Here is a 19,523-nt window from a genome sequence, read left to right on the forward strand (position 1 = left end):
TTTAAGATAAAGATACTGTGAACTACAAGAGCAAGTACGTGCGACCCAGTCGTGCATTTTATTTTTTTAATTTAACAACAATGTATGTTTAGAACAACCGTTTACCTAATTAAATGATCTCAAAACGTTACACTTTGGTTTGCTCCTTAAAAATTAATTTATTTGTCGATTCTGTATATTTTTTTCAAAAAATTCACTTCTTCAATTTTCAAATATTCTTTCAAAGAGGTTATATTTTTTTTCTATGTATGTATGTTTCAAACTAATTGATGATTTTGGACAAAGTTTTATACAATCTTCCATCTCCTCTTCCAATTTTAATAAGCAACACGTATTTATTTGTAAGCAAATTTAGTTATTAAAAAAAAACATAAACAAAATGAAATTCTGAAAAATTGTGCCTAAAAACTTAAAAAACAAAAAAAATTACCAAAACAACGTTTTAAACAAAAAAAAAAATACCAAAATTTGTAAACCTGATGTTTGCTCACAAAGAAATTTTTGTGTCCAAAATTAAAAATAAAAACTATGTCTAGGACATAAAAATAATTAAAAACAAAAAAAAAAGAAAACCTTCTCCTCCCCCTTTACCATACAAAGCACACACACACACACACAATGACAACTCTTGCATAAACTCATTCGGACAACGGACTTGGATTTTTTCTTAAATTATATAAATAATACGCCCTATATAATAAAACTTTTTTTTTATTTTATTGTAAACATAATTTAATTGCGATTTTATTTTAGCTTAATAATTATGATATTTGTCTTTTTAATGAATTTTCTTTCCTTTCATGCGTTTTCTTTTTTTCTCTCTATCTCTTCTTTTGCTTTGTGTTGATTTAGAAAAATTTTCGAAGTAAACTATTCATAAATATAATAATTATAAATAAAATAAAAATAAAAAACTATTTTTTTATTAGCCAATACTCTTGTGTATTAAATTAAAATACAATTTATAAATAATTAAATTAGAAGCAAAACAAAGAAAGCGGCTATAAGTTTTTAACCGCCGAATAGTACAGGAAAGTTAGTAAAAAAACAGGCATTTTGTGGAACGAAATACAGGACGGCTGAATTTTTCAAATCTGAAAAAGGGGTATTAGAAAAGCTTAAGTCCTGGTTTTCGGGACGCCACCCCCCTGGCGAAATCCGCCATTTTGGAAAACGCGAATCACTCTATATCTCCAAAACTATGGGTCCTATAGAAATGGTTGTCAGACCAAAGTTCTTGGAAATTTAATTATCTTTTTCTTTGTAGTACATTATTTTTCTCAGTTTTGAGGTTATGTTGTTTTAATTTATTTTTTTTCGGTTTTCTTAAGATTATAACAATCCCAGTACTAGTTACATAATTTTTTAAACAGTAAAAGTTATAGACCATCAAATTTCCAATAATTTGGTATATTTTCAAAAGTCATGCGATGTATGAGTCGAAAGTTATTGAATTGAAAACTATAGTCTAAGTACAGGAAAGTTAGTAAAGAAATCAGGCATTTTGTGGAACGAATTAAAGGGAGGCTGATTTTTTCAAACCTGAAAGAAGGGTATTAGAAAAGCTTAAGTCCTGGTTTTCGGGACACCAACCCCCTGGCAAAATACGCCATTTTTTAAAACGCGAATTGGTCTATATCTCCCAAACTATTGGCTTGATCGAATAAGTTACTGAACCAAAATTGTAGGTAATATAAATATCTTTTCTTGTGCATGCACTGTTTTTCAGCGAGGATATCACTTTTTAGGTTATGTTGTTTAATTTTTTTATTTTTTTCTGTTTTTTTTTTCTTTAATTTTTCTCAGTAGAAGATAGAAACAGATAGAAACATAATTTTTTAGCATCATAAAAGTATGATGTTTGACTTAAAACAAAATATGTGTACCTCAATATTGTAAGTTTTACCATTACCCACCTTAATAACTCCCCCTCATATCATATTTTTCTTGTTTTTACATTAGGTACCCGATTTAGCCTTTTTTTCATAACTTATGCAAAAACATATTAGTATATTTTTTGAAAATATTGAGAGGGATTGCTCTTTAAGTTCCGTATCTTTGGTTTGAAAAGTCATATAATCTTCGAAAGTATCCCAAATTAATGTAAATTTGATGTTCTACAACTTTAATGATGCTACAGAATTATGTTTCTATCATAGAGACTGAGAAAAATTAAAAAAAAACAGAAAAAATAAAAAATAAAACAACATAACCTAAAAAGTGTTGTCCTCGCTGAAAAACAGTGCATGCACAAGAAAAGTTATTTATATTACCTACAATTTTGGTTCAGTAACTTATTCGATCAAGCCAATAGTTTGGGAGATATAGACCAATTCGCGTTTTAAAAAATGGCGTATTTTGCCAGGGGGTTGGTGTCCCGAAAACCAGGACTTAAGCTTTTCTAATACCCTTCTTTCAGGTTTGAAAAAATCAGCCTCCCTTTAATTCGTTCCACAAAATGCCTGATTTCTTTACTAACTTTCCTGTACTTAGACTATAGTTTTCAATTCAATAACTTTCGACTCATACATCGCATGACTTTTGAAAATATACCAAATTATTGGAAATTTGATGGTCTATAACTTTTACTGTTTAAAAAATTATGTAACTAGTACTGGGATTGTTATAATCTTAAGAAAACCGAAAAAAAATAAATTAAAACAACATAACCTCAAAACTATTGCCCCCTGAGAAAAATAATGTACTACAAAGAAAAAGATAATTAAATTTTCAAGAACTTTGGTCTGACAACCATTTCTATAGGACCCATAGTGTTGGAGATATAAAGTGATTCGCGTTTTCCAAAATGGCGGATTTCGCCAGGGGGGTGGCGTCCCGAAAACCAGGACTTAAGCTTTTCTAATACCCCTTTTTCAGATTTGAAAAATTCAGCCGTCCTGTATTTCGTTCCACGAAAAAGTCTATCTTTCCTGTACTAGAAAGGAAAGAAACAAACGCCAATAATATTATAAATAGTGAATCGAAAAAAAATAATAAGAAGAAAGGATGATTGAAATTGTAAACTTCTCGTAAACAGATATTTAGCAATTGCAACCGGAATATGTGTAATTTTTATTCTCTTTAGTTTTTTATATATTTAATAAAAAAAATAAAAACAAAAACTATCATACTTTAACAGAAAATAAAAAAAAAAACTTTCTTCATGACTGTGTATATTTTTGTTTTAAAACTGAATTCAATAACGAAGTTACTCTTTTGTTTCTATGAATAATAATAATATTAATAATTATAATAATAATTAAACTATTTACTAACTATGCGTTTCTATTGGTTACTGTAATCCTCTCTTAATTTTTTTATTTGTATACAAAAAAAGGAAATAAAAAATAACTTCATATTAAATGAAAGCGAAAAAGAGATGAATAATATAATAAAAATTAATAATTAAAAATAATAAAGAAACTAGGTTAATTAAATTTATTATATAAATAATGTACCAATATTTTATTATTATTAATTTTTTTTTTCTTGTTTGTTTTATTTTTATTATTATTGCTGATGATTATTATTCTAATATGAATATATGTTAATATGATTACTATTAAAAAAAAAAACTATGCATAAAGAAACTGCAAACAGACAAAAACCTTAGAAAAATAATATATTATGTAAAAATATTACAAAAAAATGAAAATGAAAAAAATACAAAAATACTTCATGCAAATTAAAAAAATATATAAAAAAATTTAAGTTTTTTCATTCTTTTTCAGTGCTTGTATCCTGTAGCCCTCTGTGAGTTCTTTAATTTTTTTTTAAATTTATTTAAATTTCCAGCTTAATACCTTCAGTTACGGTCACCAAGTTATTTGATGCTATTTACTACTTGTTTGCGTCATTTAGCTTAGTAGGTTCATATCGTTTAGTTTCAGGTTCGATTATTTCGCAAACCATAGATCATGCATCAAAGGCTTTGAGTATACAATTTTCCAATGGAAATAAATGTAAAGTAAAGTAAAGTTTTTTTGGCTTTTGGCCAATATCATTGAATTGAATTGCATTTGAGAAGAATATAAATAAAATGCACGACTGGTTGAAGCTTGCTTTTAGAACTCAAGCTTCTTAAAATTTGATACATTTTATATAAAAGTTTGGTAATTTAAAAAAATAAAATCAAAGGAAAAAATAACTTCTTAAACCGGTTGGAGCTCCAAAAAAAAGTAGGCAGCATGATGTCTTTTATTCAAATTTTCAAAATCTTAAAACTCTTTGAATAAAAATATGTACAACATATGTAAAACAAATCTCTTCTTATCCTCGTAAGAGATTTGTTTTATTATATATAGTCAGTGTTGCCAATAGTGCAGATTTATCTGCATTTTGCAGATTTTCAACACATTCCCAGACTTTTGAGAACCATTAATCTGCAGTGCAGATTTTATCTGCAACTGAAACTTAAGGTTTCAATAACAAAAATAGATTTCATTTCAAAAAATCCAGTAAAATGTTATAATTATTTAACTTTAGTTTTCAAATCAGCTGGAATTAGTTCATAACGTTCTACCTATATTTTTCCTTCTTGACTTCTTGATTTCATTTTCTAAAATTCAAATTGTAACAAAACTCAGTATGATTTCGATTTTATAGAGGAAAAAGCCTGACGATATAATTATTTATGAACACTTCCAGGGTTCCAGGGAAGAAGCTATTGATACAAATTTAACAATTTCAGCGAGAAAAATTATTCTCGACATTAATTTTAGCTGGCAAGTGTTCGCAATCTTTTTCAAATCGTGTCTCCCAAATTTTAAGAAATCTGCATTGCAGATTTTTTTTCATTGTTTCTGCAGATTTTTCAAAATATTTTAATGGCAACACTGTATATAGTTATAAAACTCGTACAGAATTCCAAAAATAATTCTATACGAATTACTAAATAAAATAATGTTATTTGTAATTTTTTTGAAAAAAGGAGTTTAGGTACACATTTAAATGGTAAGTATGCCATTTTTTAGTAGCAATAATAAGCTGCGTTCCTTTGGGGCATTTATCTACTGCTTAATACTCAAAGGCTTGACCACACGGGAAGGTATGCGGTAGGTATAGTATGATGTTTCAGTTTGGATTTTACATACAATTACCTACCCGTACCGCTACCGCATATACGCATCTGTGTGGTCAAGTTGCTTTCAACTACTATTTTTTCTATTGAAAAAGTAGTTCAAAGAAGCTTTAAGTACTAAGCAGTAGATAAATTAATGTTCCCAAATAGACCAGTGCCAATCTTGTTTTCAGAGGGCAAAAGTTAAAAAAATTATTAGCAGCATAAGGGTGGTGGGAAAATTTAGGATAAATGGTAAATGTAAAGGGGAAAAATAAATTACCCACAAACAAATTGGGGGAAAGTGGGTGGGTTTTTGAAAATCGTGGTTTTTACGATTTCTGTAAAAAGTAAGCTTCCTATCGAAAAAAGTTAAATACAAAAGTTGTATATAATAAAAAGGTCTACAACTTCTACTCAAACTATTTTTTTAGATAGGTAACCTCAAAAATATTGAGAAAAATGCATAAATATGATTTTTTGGTTTTTTACAAAAATAGTTGGATTTTAACAAAACTTGGTAAAAAATTATTTTATTCTGTTTTTATTGAAATGTTTTCTGAGCAAATATTAATTTTTGACGAATTTAATTTGAAAAAATACTATATTTTTCAATTAAAAAAGTTACCGAAATTTTTTTTGTTTTTTAAAAGTTTGGAACGCCGCGGTGCGGCGTTGTTTAGATTCAAACCTTTTATTTAAGAATATGTAAAAAAAACTTTTTACGATTTTACAAATAATCTTCTTTAACGAATTTTACAAATAATTAGTTTATAATAAAAAAAGATATTGAATAATTTATGTATTATTGAAAATAGTTTTAAGAATGAAAAGGCGCAGCCTTACTACGATTGCCCATGTAAGTATTGAGAGGAAGCAAACTTCCCCTATTTTCTCTTCGCTCTCTTTAGTTACAAACTACACTTTTATTTCAACAAATATTGAGAAAAATTGAAAAAAAAAAAAAACAAAATGCGATTTATAAGATCGATTTGTCCGTAAATGACAGTAATATTGCCGAGAAATATTTTTCGACAGAAACAAAATTATACTTTTCTAATGAATCTAGCATAAGAACGGTCCTAACGTGCAAAGTTTTTGAGATATCGAATTTTGAACTTTGAAAAGCACTATTTTTGTATTAGTATACCAATTCCTTTTTCTTAAAGATATTTTCGCTTAATCGCTGAAAATGAAAATAATTACATAAAAAGGATTATAATTTTTGTAGGGAATATTGGAATATTTTTCTCTCCATCATTAAATAATACTCCAAAATATGAAATGAATCTACATGCATTTTTTAACTTCATAAACCCTATTCCTCTTCTTTAATCCAGTGTGCATTTTTTGGGGATATTCTGCGTCGATACAAATCCCTGAAACCAATTCATAAATTAATTGAGCTGACCCTAGTTTCTATCTTTCATGCAATAACCTACTTTTTAGACTAAAATAAAAATTTTTACAATGTTTTATAAAGAGCACTTTTTTATTTTAGACTGTTTTCTTTATCAAACAAATATACATTAATTTTTTCAACAAACAAGAATTTAATGCCAAAAATAATCATTTTCTGATACATTATTAATGGTTTGGATTGAAAATCTCAATTTTATAACCATCAGGATCTTTAATGAAAGCAAGGCCCTTCATGCGACCTTCTTCGGGTTTCTTTGAAAACTCAACGCCATGTTCTTCAAATCTATAAAACAAAAACACTTTATAAGAACAAAACAAAAATATCAACTCAAATGGTATAAGTACCTTTTGCAAGCAGCATAAACATCTGGAACACTCAAAGCAATATTTCCATAACCTCTAGGTTCAGCACTTCCTTTATATTTTATATCAGGATCACTTTCTGTTCCCCAGTTGCTAATGATAACGAGTATTAAACAATTTAAACATACTTGATAATACTCAAATGAAAGCAATAAATACTTACTGCGTTAGTTCCAAAGTAGCTTTTCGACTCATTGCCCATAGAGTTTTTTTTTTGTTATCAGTAGGCACTTCTGAAGGGTCTTCATATCTATTTAAATCATAAAAATTTATTTGTATTCATAGTTAAAAAAAACTATTAATAACTATTTTTATTACCCCATGAAATATAAGGTAAACTTTGCCTCAGGAAAGTCTAGTTTTTGAAGCAAAGTCATACCAAGAACTTCCGTGTAAAATGGCAAAGATTTTCGGGGATCCTTGATCCGATACATTGTTTGTTGGAATATAAAATCCTAAAGATTTTCATATAAAATAATACAAAACAAAATACCAATACCAACTATGATGCATTTTATTAATGCACTCACCTTTGTTGAAGGATCTGCTACCTTGCATAATTCATGGGCTTCAGAATTGCTTATACCAGTTACCTCAGCCATTATTTTAGATGTTGATTTGGTGCTCTGTTAATTTTTAATTTCTCTATTGTTAAGAATTAAAAATAATTATTATTGAACTTACTGTATCTTGTTGAAGAACTTTGCGAAAAAATGATGATACTAAATTCCATGGAAGCCGCATATTTTCCAGATATATACAAAATTTCCCTCTATTGTCAGCTGTTGTGATTCCATAAACGAGGAAGAATCAAATGACAACTCTCTACATGACATTGGCATTTAGCTGAGATATTAACCTTATTCTAGAAAGAACAAGCGCTAGTGCGATGTCCACACCACACTTTGCAAGTAAATAAATAAAGACTACAGCCGCGTTTCTTTGGAGGTGGTACACTAAATTTAAAACCTAGTATAATCAACTACACATTCTCACATTCTACTTCAGCGGGAGATCTATACATGGAAGTAGTAAATCTATTAATCATTTTAATCATGAGCTGTCTATACCATCTTCAATGGATGGTTATCAGCTTAAAACATTGTACTAAGCTGGTGTAAATGTTCAAATAAAATAAAATAAAATAAAATAAAATAAAATAAAATAAAATAAAATAAAATAAAATAAAATAAAATAAAATAAAATAAAATAAAATAAATTAAAATAAAAAATAAAAATAATATACAAAATTAAAAATAAAAATCAAAATAATATACAAAATTAAAAATGAAAATAATATACAAAATTAAAATAAAATACAAAATTTAAATAAAATAAAAATATTAAAATAAAATAATAAAATAAAAATAAAGTAAAAAAAGGTACTTGACTTAAAAGTTCGTATTCAGAAGCAAAAATTTTATTTCGTCACACTACAGGAAGAACAAAAACACTTAGGTGACGAATGACGACTATGAATTTCGGCATCAGAGTCGGAGGTCTTAAATGTTGAAAATTATCTGCAGCGAATAATCATAATACACTACTAAATACAAACGCGGTGTTGACTTGATTCAAATTTTTAACAGATTTCGGTGGTTTAGCTGTGGTTTAAATCTGGGTCAGTTATGTGTATGGCTATATGAAAATATTATTTCCCTTGAAGTAGATCTTCTTTCCGCGATATCAGAAGATAAAACCTATTGCGCCAGTTCAAATATTTGAACAATTGGCCCTAGAACTTTTAGCAAGTTCGTTTTTTTTTTCAACTATCTGCTAAGCTTGGGTGTTTTCATAAACGTCGGAAATCTGCGTCGGTCCAATCGTCTTTCTGCTTCGCTGCATTAATGAACACACCAATTCTGCAGAATAATTGCAGGCCTGCGTTTGTACAATTTTCAGCAGTCACTGAGTGTTCATAAACGTCAGAAAAAAAATATAAAAAAATTACCATAGAATGAGTTTTGTTTAAGCGAAAAAAATTTCTTTTTCAGTTCCCGAAAATATTGTTTTTAATAACACGAAAAATTTGTAAACCGTGTTACATTAGGGTGGCTAAAAAAAAAATACTTTCTTCTAAAAAAAAAATAATAAAAACACCGAGTAGTTCACATTTAAAACAAATTATCTATGGAAAAAATATTTTTAATTAGGGTGTTCAAGAAAGTTTTTTTTATGCGTTTGAAAAAAAAAAATGATTTTTAGTGCACAGAAAATTTGTTAAGTGCGTTTTTGCTATAGTAATATTAAATTCATGCCAAATTAATTAAATTTGGTTGAATTCGAAGCGTAAATGTTAAATACCTATACCATTTTCTGAGCCCCCTAATTCGAAAATACCTACCCCAATTTTACATTATATTTCATAAACCATGTTTTACAAACTTTCTCTGCAGTGAAAAATAATTTTTTATGTAATTAATTAAAAAAAAAAAAATTTGAACCACCCTAATGGAAAAAATTTTTTTCTTCGATAATTTGGTCAAAACAATATCCACGTTGATTTTTTTTGGATGATTCAAGCATTTGTAGAAGATAACATTTTTTAGAGCCACCCTAATAAGAAAAAAATTAATATAAACTCCTTTTCTCAAAAAACACGATTTCGAAATTTTCTGTCATTAAAATTTAAATTTTTCGAAAATGAAAAAAGAAACATTTTTTGCACCACCCTAATTAATATGTTTGCTTTTCATTTTTTTTAACAATATTTATATTTATTAACAAAAAAAAATCGAATCAAGAGTCAAATAAATTTCTTTTTGAGTTCTGCAGCAATAACATTTTGGCTGCGCAATCTGCCCGATGTTGACGACATGCTGACGTTTATGAACAGCAGAACTGCAGTTGGACTAATAGCGTTTTCGTTTGGTCGTCCGGGACTGTCCGGAATTCTCCCGAACGATTCTGAAACTGATCGTTTGGCACTCAATGACAATTCTAATTCTGAAAAGAAGAGAAAATCGATTCCGAATTTTGAGGCAGAATCAAAACCAGAATCACGCACACATGTTAACACTTAAGACGTCAAAGTAATGAAATGTCATTCTTTGTTATTCATTTCTCAATTTCAAGATTTTTAACTATGCACAAACTTTAAACTATATTAAAATAATGTGAAGAAAGAAAACAAAAATAGATAACTTAATGATAATAAAAAAAAAAATAAACAAAACAAAACTTTCATCAGACGTTCGCATTTGATGTTTCACAAATACAAAGAAACCCAAACTTCAGAATAAAAAAAAAGTATCTAACTCTGATCGTTTGGCATTCCGGATCGGACAGTCCCGGACGCTTCTAAGAATTCCCAAACGAAAACGCTATAAGTTAGTCCGATCGCAGATCTGACTTTATGAACACGACTAATGCAGGCGCAGGCCTAAGTTAGGCAGACGTTTATGAAAACACCCTTTGTTGTTTTAAAATTCCAGTTATGTTAACTTTGTTTTGAAATTTTTTATAATTGATTAAAAGAAAAGAAAAACAAAATGTGACATCAGCAAGAATCCACATGAGCACATAGCTTTATCATTTCAAAATAATTGGTTTGTTTCTCTGCTTAATACTTGGCTGTCACTTTTCTTGTCGTTTTTTTTTTTATTATTTCTGGAAGTTGAATCATCAGGTTAATAAGGGGAATTTATTAAATTTCTGGAAAATGATGCAGTTTCCAAGGCACTTAAAGTCATTTTGCAAATTACTTCAAAAACAAAATACGGTCTTTGACTTTGGTCCGGCAATAAAACTTCCGATAAGTTTTTACAATAAAAACCACTTACAATCATTTACAACAATGGCTGAGGTAACAGGTTTAACTAATTCGGAAGCAAATGAATTATGCAAACCACCACATCCATCGACAAAAGTGAGTGAGACTTCTAAAAATATTGGTTAAGTGGCTTACTCACATTCTTTTTGTAGGATTTCATATTCAATCAAACCATGTTGCGTATCAAGGATCCTCGCAAATCATTGCCATTTTACACTGGTGTTTTAGGGATGAAAATGCTGCAAAAAATGGATTTCCCTGATGGGAAGTTCTCAGTGTTTATGATGGGATATGAAAATGATGCAGATATTCCTATCAATTCATCACAAATCACTCAATGGACTTTTACTCGCAAGGGTGCTCTTAACTTAACGCAGTAAGTTCTTTACCTGGGGTGGAATTGGCTAACGCGATAGTCGATAGTAACAAAAGGACAATTTTGCTCCATAATTTAAAGTTTTTTGACTATCAACTATCGACTATTGCGTTAGCTGATTTCACTCTTTTTTCAAAGATCACAACACAATCTTGATTGAATATATTTACAGCAATTGGGGAACCGAAAGTGATCCAGATTTTAAATATAACGTTGGCAATTCGGAACCCATTGACTTTGGACATATTGGTGTAATGGTTCCCGATGTCTATGCAGCTTGCAAAAAGTATATCCACTAAGAAGCTTAACAAGACTTTAAAACTAATTGATTTATCTAATTTCAGGTTTGACGAGCAAGGAGTAGCCTTCAAAAAGAGACCCGACGATGGTCGTATGAAAGGTTTAGCATTTGTCATGGATCCCGATGGCTATTGGATTGAGATTTTCAATGCAAACACTGTTTGTTAAAAAATTGTTGTTTTTATTTTTGTTTTTGTCAAATAAATGCTAAAGTATTTCAACGTCTTCTTGTTCCCCTTCACTACAGAACACATACATGTCCCTTTTTCTAGCTAATAGTAATTTATTTCTAGACGGATGGGTTGACAGTGAGTGAACTACTCCTCCATAGGAACCTGCAAATAGAATGTTATTAAATTTACTCGACTATATGGGTCAAAATCATGGAGGTGAAAAATGTTATGTCCAGACATTTTTAAATCAAAATAACATTTAAATAAAGGTTTTTTCTCAATTACCAATTAAAATAACATTCACGCATCTAGGAATATATATGTTTAGGTTAGAAAAGTTTTCATTTCTTTTTTGTTGCATCTAGTATACTCAAAAAAAACGCGTTCCCAGACATATGTATACATATATCCATAACTAAAAAACTGAAATTCAAAAAAACACATCAATGTTAATTTTTTTTTAGGTATTTCTTTTCTTAATACCACTTATACAAAATACTCTTTATAAATTTGTACATTTCTTATAAAAAAATTAAATTGTGTTATTTTTTATAGATTAATTAAAGCTGTCCCAAAAATGACGCATTACCAAAATTTCTTAAGTGTCAATATTTTAATCATCTAACGTACAAATGGTGTTGCAGGCAGTTTTTAAAGTTGATAATACATAGATTTATCATTTCACACCTATTTTTATGGATAAATATATAAAATGTATGTTATATAAGTTATTCCGGGAACGCTTGTTTTGTGATATTATGATCAAAAATCGAGGCCACTACAATAGCTACATTCCTTTGGGAACATTTATCTAATGCTTAAGCCTGGTACGCAGATCGAGCTAAAATCTAGCCGAGATAAAATTCGTTATCGTCAATTTGTATGGGATAGTTTTTAGATCGGCTATATTTTTTGATAATTTGTAAAGGAGCTAAAAATTATCTCGAACTGCGTACCAGGCTTTAGTACTTAAAACTATTTTTGCTATATTGAAAAAGTAGTTCAAAGCAGCTTTAAGTACTAAGCAGTAGATAAATGTTGCCAAAGGAACGCAGCTGGTATAATCTCAAAAAAAATTTTATTTTACTTTGTGAAATAAAAAATAAATACACTTTTACCAAAAAAGTTAGCAATAACAAAAGAAAATATTACTTATGGCCTAAGTATTTCGGACATGTATAAGAAGAATTTTTTGTAGAAATTGGTCTCTGAACCAAGAAATAAATATAATAATTCATTTATTTAAGGCCTACTATCTATAATCGGCCTTATCACGAATTACCTTCGTATCGGAAAATTTCTACTATTCCCGAATAAAAACAATCACAAAATCCGATTGTAGTGACGATTTGTATAAAATTTTCCATTACGAACGGATTCTGTGATTGTTTTTTAGGGAATCGTAGCAACTTTCCGATACGAATGGAATTCGTGATAAGGCCGAATGATACATCATTCACATTGATACTATTCCTATACCCCTAAAGTCGTTTTGAAGAGATCACCACGATTTCGAGAAACTTTTTTCTAGTACTAATTTTGGGGTTTGCGGTAAATTGAAAAAATATAAATTTTTGGGCTCTGTCCGTTCATGAAACGAAATCATAAAACCAAGTTGATTTTTTAAGAATTCGGTCATCTAAATTTTCCTACTCCATGATTTTGACCCATATGCGCTAATATAAAACCTACTTATTTGAACTTTCTGAAGAACTGTTCCCTCTAGCAAATCCCATATTATGGCATAACCTCCACTTGATCCAGAAATAATATGCAAATCATTTGCCATTATTCCACATTCGATTTGATACTGTTCCGGGTTCTGTCCTTCATACTCCGATAGAAGACTTCCATCGTTATTATCAAGCAAACGAACAGTTCCATCTTGACATGCAGCAACAACACAATTCGACTTCTTGGTCTGCACCATATACGTAACTGAAACACCTAAATCATCACAGGTCATTTCGCCAGCCCTAATATCATAATACCGAATGCAACCATCAAGCGAAGAAGCTATAACTTTATGATCATCAACAACAATCGAAGTTATGCAATCTTTGGCTTCTTTCATTGTTTGAACGGGTTCTAGTTTGCGTGTGCGAATGTCCCAACACATGACAGTGTTGTCTCTTGAACCAGAAAATGCTATTGAAGAATCTTCATTGAAACGAACACATTTTACTCCACCTGCATGGACACGAAGGCGACGTAATTGTTGTCCAGTGGCAACATCCCAATAAATTATACTTTTGTCTAAGCTAGCAGTAACTATATGACAACTATCGCAACTACCTGCTACGTCGGTAACTTCATCAGCATGACCACCATAAGTTTTAAGCAACAGTCCCGTAGTTGGATTCCAAAGTTTAACTTTTTTGTCAGAGCCACAAGATAATGCATAAGCACCGTCGACTGAGAAATGTGATTAATTTAGGAAGTGGAATTATCTAGGATTTTGTTAATTTACCATTGAAGCGTACAGATCTTACTGCTCCTTGATTGCAATCAATTGTTTTTTGATGAACCAGTGGTTCGAAGGTTTTATCGAACAGAGACTAGTGGGGTAAAATTTGTTTAGCTCAAGCAATGAATAAAGGAAATTGATGAATATGCTTACCATTGAAGGGGGATAAATTCATGGTAATTTAAGTAAAAATTAATTATTTTATGTATGCTTAGTTAAACTAATTATACTAGTCAAAGGGCTAAGTTAAAAGAAGCAAAAACGTAAACAAAAACACAAAAATTCCAAGTAACCACAGAATATAATACAGAAAGAACATGAACTTCATTAGAAATGTCAAAATCTAATAATATGAAAAAAGTGATGAATACTGCATTTCAATAAGCCACCTTGTTATAAGGGCCGTACGCACTAAGCAATTATTATAAAAAAAAAATGAGATGAAATAAAATAAAATAAAAAAAAATAATATAAAATAAAATAAAATAAAATAAAATAAAATAAAATAAAATAAAATAAAATAAAATAAAAATAAAATAAAATAAAATAAAATAAAACAGAACAAAATAAAATAAAATAAAATAAAATAATATGAAATAAAATAAAATAACATAAAACACATAAAATAAAATAAAATAAAAAAACTAAAAAAAAATAAAATTAAATCTTAACTGGGCTTTGGGTCTGGACCTAAAGCGCACTTAAGGATTTAAAATATTAAAATATTAAGAAATAAGGTCAGGAAGATAGAAATAATTAGAATGAAATAAAATAAAAGAAAATGAAATCAAATAAAATAAAATTACATGAATAGACCAGTGCCAATAATTTTTGAAAATAAAAAAATTATTAGCAGCATATGGGTGGTGGGAAAATTTAGGATAAATGGTATAAGAAAGGGGAAAAATAAATTTCCCACAAAAAAATTGGTGGAAAGGGGCTGGGTGGGCGAAAAAGTGGAGTGGGTGTCAAAAATCAGGTTTTTTTACAATTTATGTCAAAATTAGACGTCCTATCGAAAAAAGTCAAACGCAAAAGTTGTAGGTAGTATAAATGTCTACAACTTTTACTCAAACAATTTTTTATATATCCTCAAAAATATTGAAAAAAATGCAAAAATACGATTTTTTGATTTTTATCTTTTACAAAAATAGTTGGATTTTAACAAAACTTGGTTAAAAATTACTTTGTTATGTTTTCTATCTATTAAAAATGTTTTTTTGAGCAAAAAGTTAATTTTTGACGAATTTAATTTGAAAAAATAGCCTATTTTTCAATCAAAAAAGTTACCGAAAAATTTTTTGATTTTTGAAAAGTTTGGAATCGTTTAAAAAACGATTTTTAAGATTGATTTTTCCGTAAATGACAGTAATATTGGCGAGAAATAATTTTCCATAGAAACCAAATTATACTTTTATAATGATCATTGACCTTTTTAATTTGAATCAAAAACTAGAATAGCTCTAACGTGCAAAGTTTTTGAGATATTGAATTTTGAACGTCAAAAACACTATTTTTCTGATTTTTCGCATGGTAATATGTCAAAAACGTGATGTGATAGAATTTTTCTGACTTCAGATTCGAGCTCAGCGCACAAAAAACCATTAGAAAAATATACTTTGATTTCTATAAAAAAAAACTTTTTGACTAGTGAAATCGAACAAGGCATTCGATTTTTTCTGCCCTGTTCCAAACTGGAACAACAACGTTTAGGTGTAGAATATTTTTCATACAATTAAACGTACCGCTACCGCATGTACCCTTCTAAAAAAGGCTGGAGTTTATCCTATTAAAATAACATTGGATAAACCCCAGTCCAAGATAAACTGGGCTCTAAAATTGACTATGAATTTGTCCCAATGTTTTTGGTGACGTAGTGTAAACGCGTTGACTAATTTCATAAACCGAGTAATCCAAGCTTAATAGACCAAGCAATCGGGTGAATGTCACGCCAAGGGTCTGGGTTTAAATCCAGACTCCAACACCTAGAAATTTTTGTTAGGAGTACTCACTCTAGCGAGAAAATGACAAAGCCACAAAGAGCATCAATGCAATAAAAAAAAGCTTTTTTCGGACTCAGCAACTAATTCTGGGTCCTTTCCATTCTTTGAAATTATTTGAGGGATGTTAGTAACTAGGCCTTTTTTTTAACTTCAGATTCTTTGATGTGTAGTAAGCAGCTGACAATCAGAGGCTCATTAAAACTGCTCCTTCATGGGGTGATGTGCCACTTTTTTTTATTCTTTCAGATGGAACGATTGAGTGAAACATGCAGTTAGTTGTTAACGTCGCTAAATTGCGGTAGGAATCACACTTTACGTCAGAAAGTGATTCTAGCAATGAGTATAACTCACACTTGACGATATTCAAAAATTTTCGAAAGATATTTCTTAACATAAAGGGAATTTTGTATTCAAATTGGATAAGAAAATAATTTAAAAAAAAACTATCAATCTTGATTATTTTCGCGTTTTACTTCTGAAATGTGAAACTAATATAAATGGTCCTACCGTGAATACCCAGAAGAATTTGTTTTCCCTCGGAATATTTTTACCACCAGAATTTATTGTTCACGAATCAAAATATCGTACGGGATGATAGGTAAATTCCCTTTGAAAATTTATTGTCGATAGTATTAAACTCAGAGGGAATTTTTTCACTATAATTTTCGTTCAAATATAACACTTTGAGACTGATAGTAACTCAGAAAAAAACTATTTTTCAGTAGAAGTCAGATCAGAAAATCATGAGCATTGAAACTGATGAATTGAGTAACGAAACTTCTGCATTTGGTACGAATGTATAGATCTTGTCCTTGAGAATTCGATCTAATAAAAACCGACACTTTTTGAGTTGTGACACTATCGGTCACAACGTGCGATATGTTTAAAATAAACGAAATATTCCCATCGAAATTTTGATTCACAATAGCAACGAATATCTTACCCAAAAGCTTAACTTTTCAATGTATGGCTAATTCGAGTATAGATACGCAATGCCGTCTTTACCATAAGGGCACACGGGGCCCGTGCCCAGGGCCCCCATTCTCAGGGGGGCCCCCAAGGAACGAAAATTTCTCTCACACATTTATTCTTAAAACATTTTTGTCGGGTAGACCATCTACCAAAAAAGTTATAGTTTTTATATGGCAACCAAACAACCAAATAAAGTTTTTTCTACACCTATACGGAAAATATATGTATGTTTTCAAAATGAAAACAAATTATGTGGCGTTTTATGCGGACAAAATTTTAAATTCAAACGACCAAACCCAAATTCAATTTTCCAAAAAATAAGACAATAATATTTTCAAAAAATACAAGAAAAATATCTTTTTTTTTTCCACTGTAGGTAGGTAAGATTATTTATTAATAAAAACAACGAATTCTCTTCCATTATCTTTTTCCTTAAATAATAATTTCATTTAAAGTTTATAAAACTGTCAAATTTTTAGTGCTTGTGTAAAAATATGTGAAGATTCGTATTAAAAGACGAAAAAAGAATCAATTCGTCGGCAAAAAAACATCAATACTTTTTCCGTTGGAAAACGTTTAAGAAAAAATTATTGCCAGCTCGTCGACTCAATGGAAAACGCCATGGTACAATGGTTGGCACCCCCAAACATTTTTTAATTTGAATTGCGAATTGCTCTCGTATTTAAAGATTGACAGATTGACACATAAAATTCATTAAATAACTTTAAAAAAATTGTTTTTAAAAAAAAAATAATTTTTTGTTATATCCAAAAATAATTTTTTTTTTTAAGTTTTCTTAATTTTAATATCAGTATAAACATTTTAATGTCAAAATTTTCATTAAAATCGATTGTGTCGTTTACATTAAAAAATCGGTTCTATGGCAAGTAGGTACCGTTAATAACGGTCCAAACAAACATTTTTCTCATTTCAAAAGTGCGGCTTATTTGCAGCATTACATGTTTTTTTAAAGCAAAATTGTTATCCGTTTTTGAGAAGATTGCAATACCTCGAAAACTTTATATTGGAGATCCGTTAAATCCGTACAAATCGTCTCTACAAAGTTTTTAACAAATCTATCAATCCGTTTTGAGCTCTTTTTTCCAATTCTTCGAACTGAAACTTATAACGGATACAGGATTATTATTGGCAGTGGCAACGATTGATGTCACAATGCATGTATTATTGGCGCCCCTGCCAATAATAAAGACACTAGGTACTTTATATGGAATAGAGCTCTTGATTTCGACCGGGTAGTACCCGTCCTCACTAATACCCGGGTAACCGAATTTTCGAGTATTACTCGAGTACCCGGGTACCCGGGTAGTTCGGGTACCCGGTAGTTTCATGTATTATAATACCCGAGTACCCGGGTACAATAAAGCCATTTGTTTGTTTTATTTGATAGTGTTTGATTTAAGACTATTAGGGCCATAGGATCTATGATGGGTGGACATTTTTTTTTACCAAAAACCAAAAATGATTGGTATATTCTAAGCTACAATTTAAGACAATAAACACTAACATTGGTTTGCGGCGTTCTTATATTATAAGCGTTTGAAGGTAGCCATATTGATTTTTTTCCGATTTTTTTTTAATCAAACGTCAAAACTTTTTTGGACCTTTTTCTAATTTTATGCTTACATTCCCTCAATAATCTTATCAGATTTAATTTAAGACTTTAATCTGGAAAGTGTATAGCGTATATCTGGAAATATTTACATTTTAATGCAACCACTTAAAACAAATTTTCGCTTATTTTTTCAAGGAAAGCTTTTTTCAAATCTCATTTTCTCCGCTTTTTTTTACTTAATATTTTGGAATTTTTTTATGGAAATCTATAAAAATCTGAATAAACAAAATGAAAGGTATCTTTGCACACGGCAAGGACCCTTCTCCGGTGGGCATACTTCGGCCACCCAGAGGAATGGAGACGATGCGGATGTTGCATCTTTTAATTTTTTGTAGGAAACCAAGTTAAAATTCTTTTTGACGACGATTCTTTGCTTTGACTGGAGAACTGCTTTGAATTAATTTTTGGCTTCAATCTTATACCTATGGTGAATACTCGGGTACCCGGGTACTCGGGCGAGTACTCGGGTATCCGGGTATCAAGAGCTCTAATATGGAACGATATATTGGCACCCCTTTTTCACCAACCATTGCTTTTAAGCCAACCGTTGTACTTATTTTACTTTCCAAAAGGGCCCCAAATTCTTGTGTGCCCAAGGGCCCCAGGATAGTTAAAGACGGCCCTGTAGATACGTTGATAAACGAGGACAAGTACGTGAGACACATATTTTCATAAATTTCAATAGTAAAATTATTGTAATTTATTATTTATTTAATATAGCTACATATTACTTACTTGCTTTTTTTAAAAATATTTTTGCTTACACTTTTTGAAATATTATTTATATTGCAGGAGATGGGCATCCACGATTTCTTTACTAATTTTTTTTAAGAATATTTTCTTCTTATTATCTGAAAGAAATTTAATAGAAATCGTATTTACGACTATTTCCAATCATGACTGATTCTAAGATAAAAATAAAATATATTTCTTTTGAAGATGTTTTTATTATATTTTTTTTTTTGTTTAGGATTGCTCAAGAA

At 29.7% G+C, this 19,523-nt stretch overlaps 3 protein-coding genes across 4 annotated transcripts; 1 reads left to right on the forward strand and 2 right to left on the reverse strand.

Moving 5' to 3' along the window:
* Positions 1-6,532: 6,532 nt before the first annotated feature.
* LOC129917937 (lactoylglutathione lyase-like) lies at positions 6,533-7,676 on the reverse strand. Of its 2 annotated transcripts, none has more exons than XM_055998181.1 (6): positions 7,529-7,676; positions 7,375-7,470; positions 7,163-7,299; positions 7,008-7,094; positions 6,827-6,937; positions 6,533-6,764 (listed from the first exon to the last, which is right to left on the reverse strand). In XM_055998181.1, the coding sequence occupies exons 1-6, from the start codon at positions 7,586-7,588 to the stop codon at positions 6,647-6,649; spliced, it is 609 nt and encodes a 202-aa protein (XP_055854156.1). In that variant the 5' UTR covers positions 7,589-7,676; the 3' UTR covers positions 6,533-6,646. The 2 variants fall into 2 exon arrangements, with proteins under 2 accessions (XP_055854156.1, XP_055854157.1); XM_055998182.1 differs by having other exon boundaries at positions 7,375-7,480; positions 7,529-7,546.
* A 2,780-nt stretch (positions 7,677-10,456) lies between these two features.
* Positions 10,457-11,513, forward strand: LOC129917940 (lactoylglutathione lyase-like). Its single transcript, XM_055998184.1, has 4 exons — positions 10,457-10,712; positions 10,769-10,992; positions 11,165-11,278; positions 11,337-11,513. Exons 1-4 carry the CDS (start codon positions 10,506-10,508, stop codon positions 11,458-11,460), a joined length of 669 nt encoding a protein of 222 aa, XP_055854159.1. The 5' UTR covers positions 10,457-10,505; the 3' UTR covers positions 11,461-11,513.
* LOC129917938 (WD repeat domain-containing protein 83) lies at positions 11,453-14,229 on the reverse strand. The gene is made up of 4 exons (XM_055998183.1): positions 14,086-14,229; positions 13,936-14,023; positions 13,158-13,880; positions 11,453-11,627 (listed from the first exon to the last, which is right to left on the reverse strand). Exons 1-4 carry the CDS (start codon positions 14,086-14,088, stop codon positions 11,500-11,502), a joined length of 942 nt encoding a protein of 313 aa, XP_055854158.1. The 5' UTR covers positions 14,089-14,229; the 3' UTR covers positions 11,453-11,499.
* Positions 14,230-19,523: the final 5,294 nt, after the last annotated feature.

Source organism: Episyrphus balteatus, chromosome 4 (genome assembly GCF_945859705.1).
Source record: "Episyrphus balteatus chromosome 4, idEpiBalt1.1, whole genome shotgun sequence".
Lineage (NCBI taxonomy): Eukaryota > Metazoa > Arthropoda > Insecta > Diptera > Syrphidae > Episyrphus > Episyrphus balteatus.

Excerpts from the sequence above, each read along its gene's own strand:
- LOC129917937 (XM_055998181.1), bottom strand. The coding sequence starts at position 7,588 with ATGCGGCTTCCATGGAATTTAGTATCATCATTTTTTCGCAAAGTTCTT. Across the intron at positions 7,095-7,162 it reads TTTACCTTATATTTCATGGG|ATATGAAGACCCTTCAGAAG; the intron begins GTAATAAAAATA and ends TGATTTAAATAG. Across the intron at positions 6,765-6,826 it reads GTTTATGCTGCTTGCAAAAG|ATTTGAAGAACATGGCGTTG; the intron begins GTACTTATACCA and ends TTTGTTTTATAG.
- LOC129917940 (XM_055998184.1), top strand. The coding sequence starts at position 10,506 with ATGATGCAGTTTCCAAGGCACTTAAAGTCATTTTGCAAATTACTTCAA. Across the intron at positions 10,713-10,768 it reads CACCACATCCATCGACAAAA|GATTTCATATTCAATCAAAC; the intron begins GTGAGTGAGACT and ends TTCTTTTTGTAG. Across the intron at positions 10,993-11,164 it reads GGTGCTCTTAACTTAACGCA|CAATTGGGGAACCGAAAGTG; the intron begins GTAAGTTCTTTA and ends ATATATTTACAG.
- LOC129917938 (XM_055998183.1), bottom strand. Across the intron at positions 13,881-13,935 it reads AAGATCTGTACGCTTCAATG|TCGACGGTGCTTATGCATTA; the intron begins GTAAATTAACAA and ends CACATTTCTCAG. Across the intron at positions 11,628-13,157 it reads TCTTCAGAAAGTTCAAATAA|GTTCCTATGGAGGAGTAGTT; the intron begins GTAGGTTTTATA and ends TTCTATTTGCAG.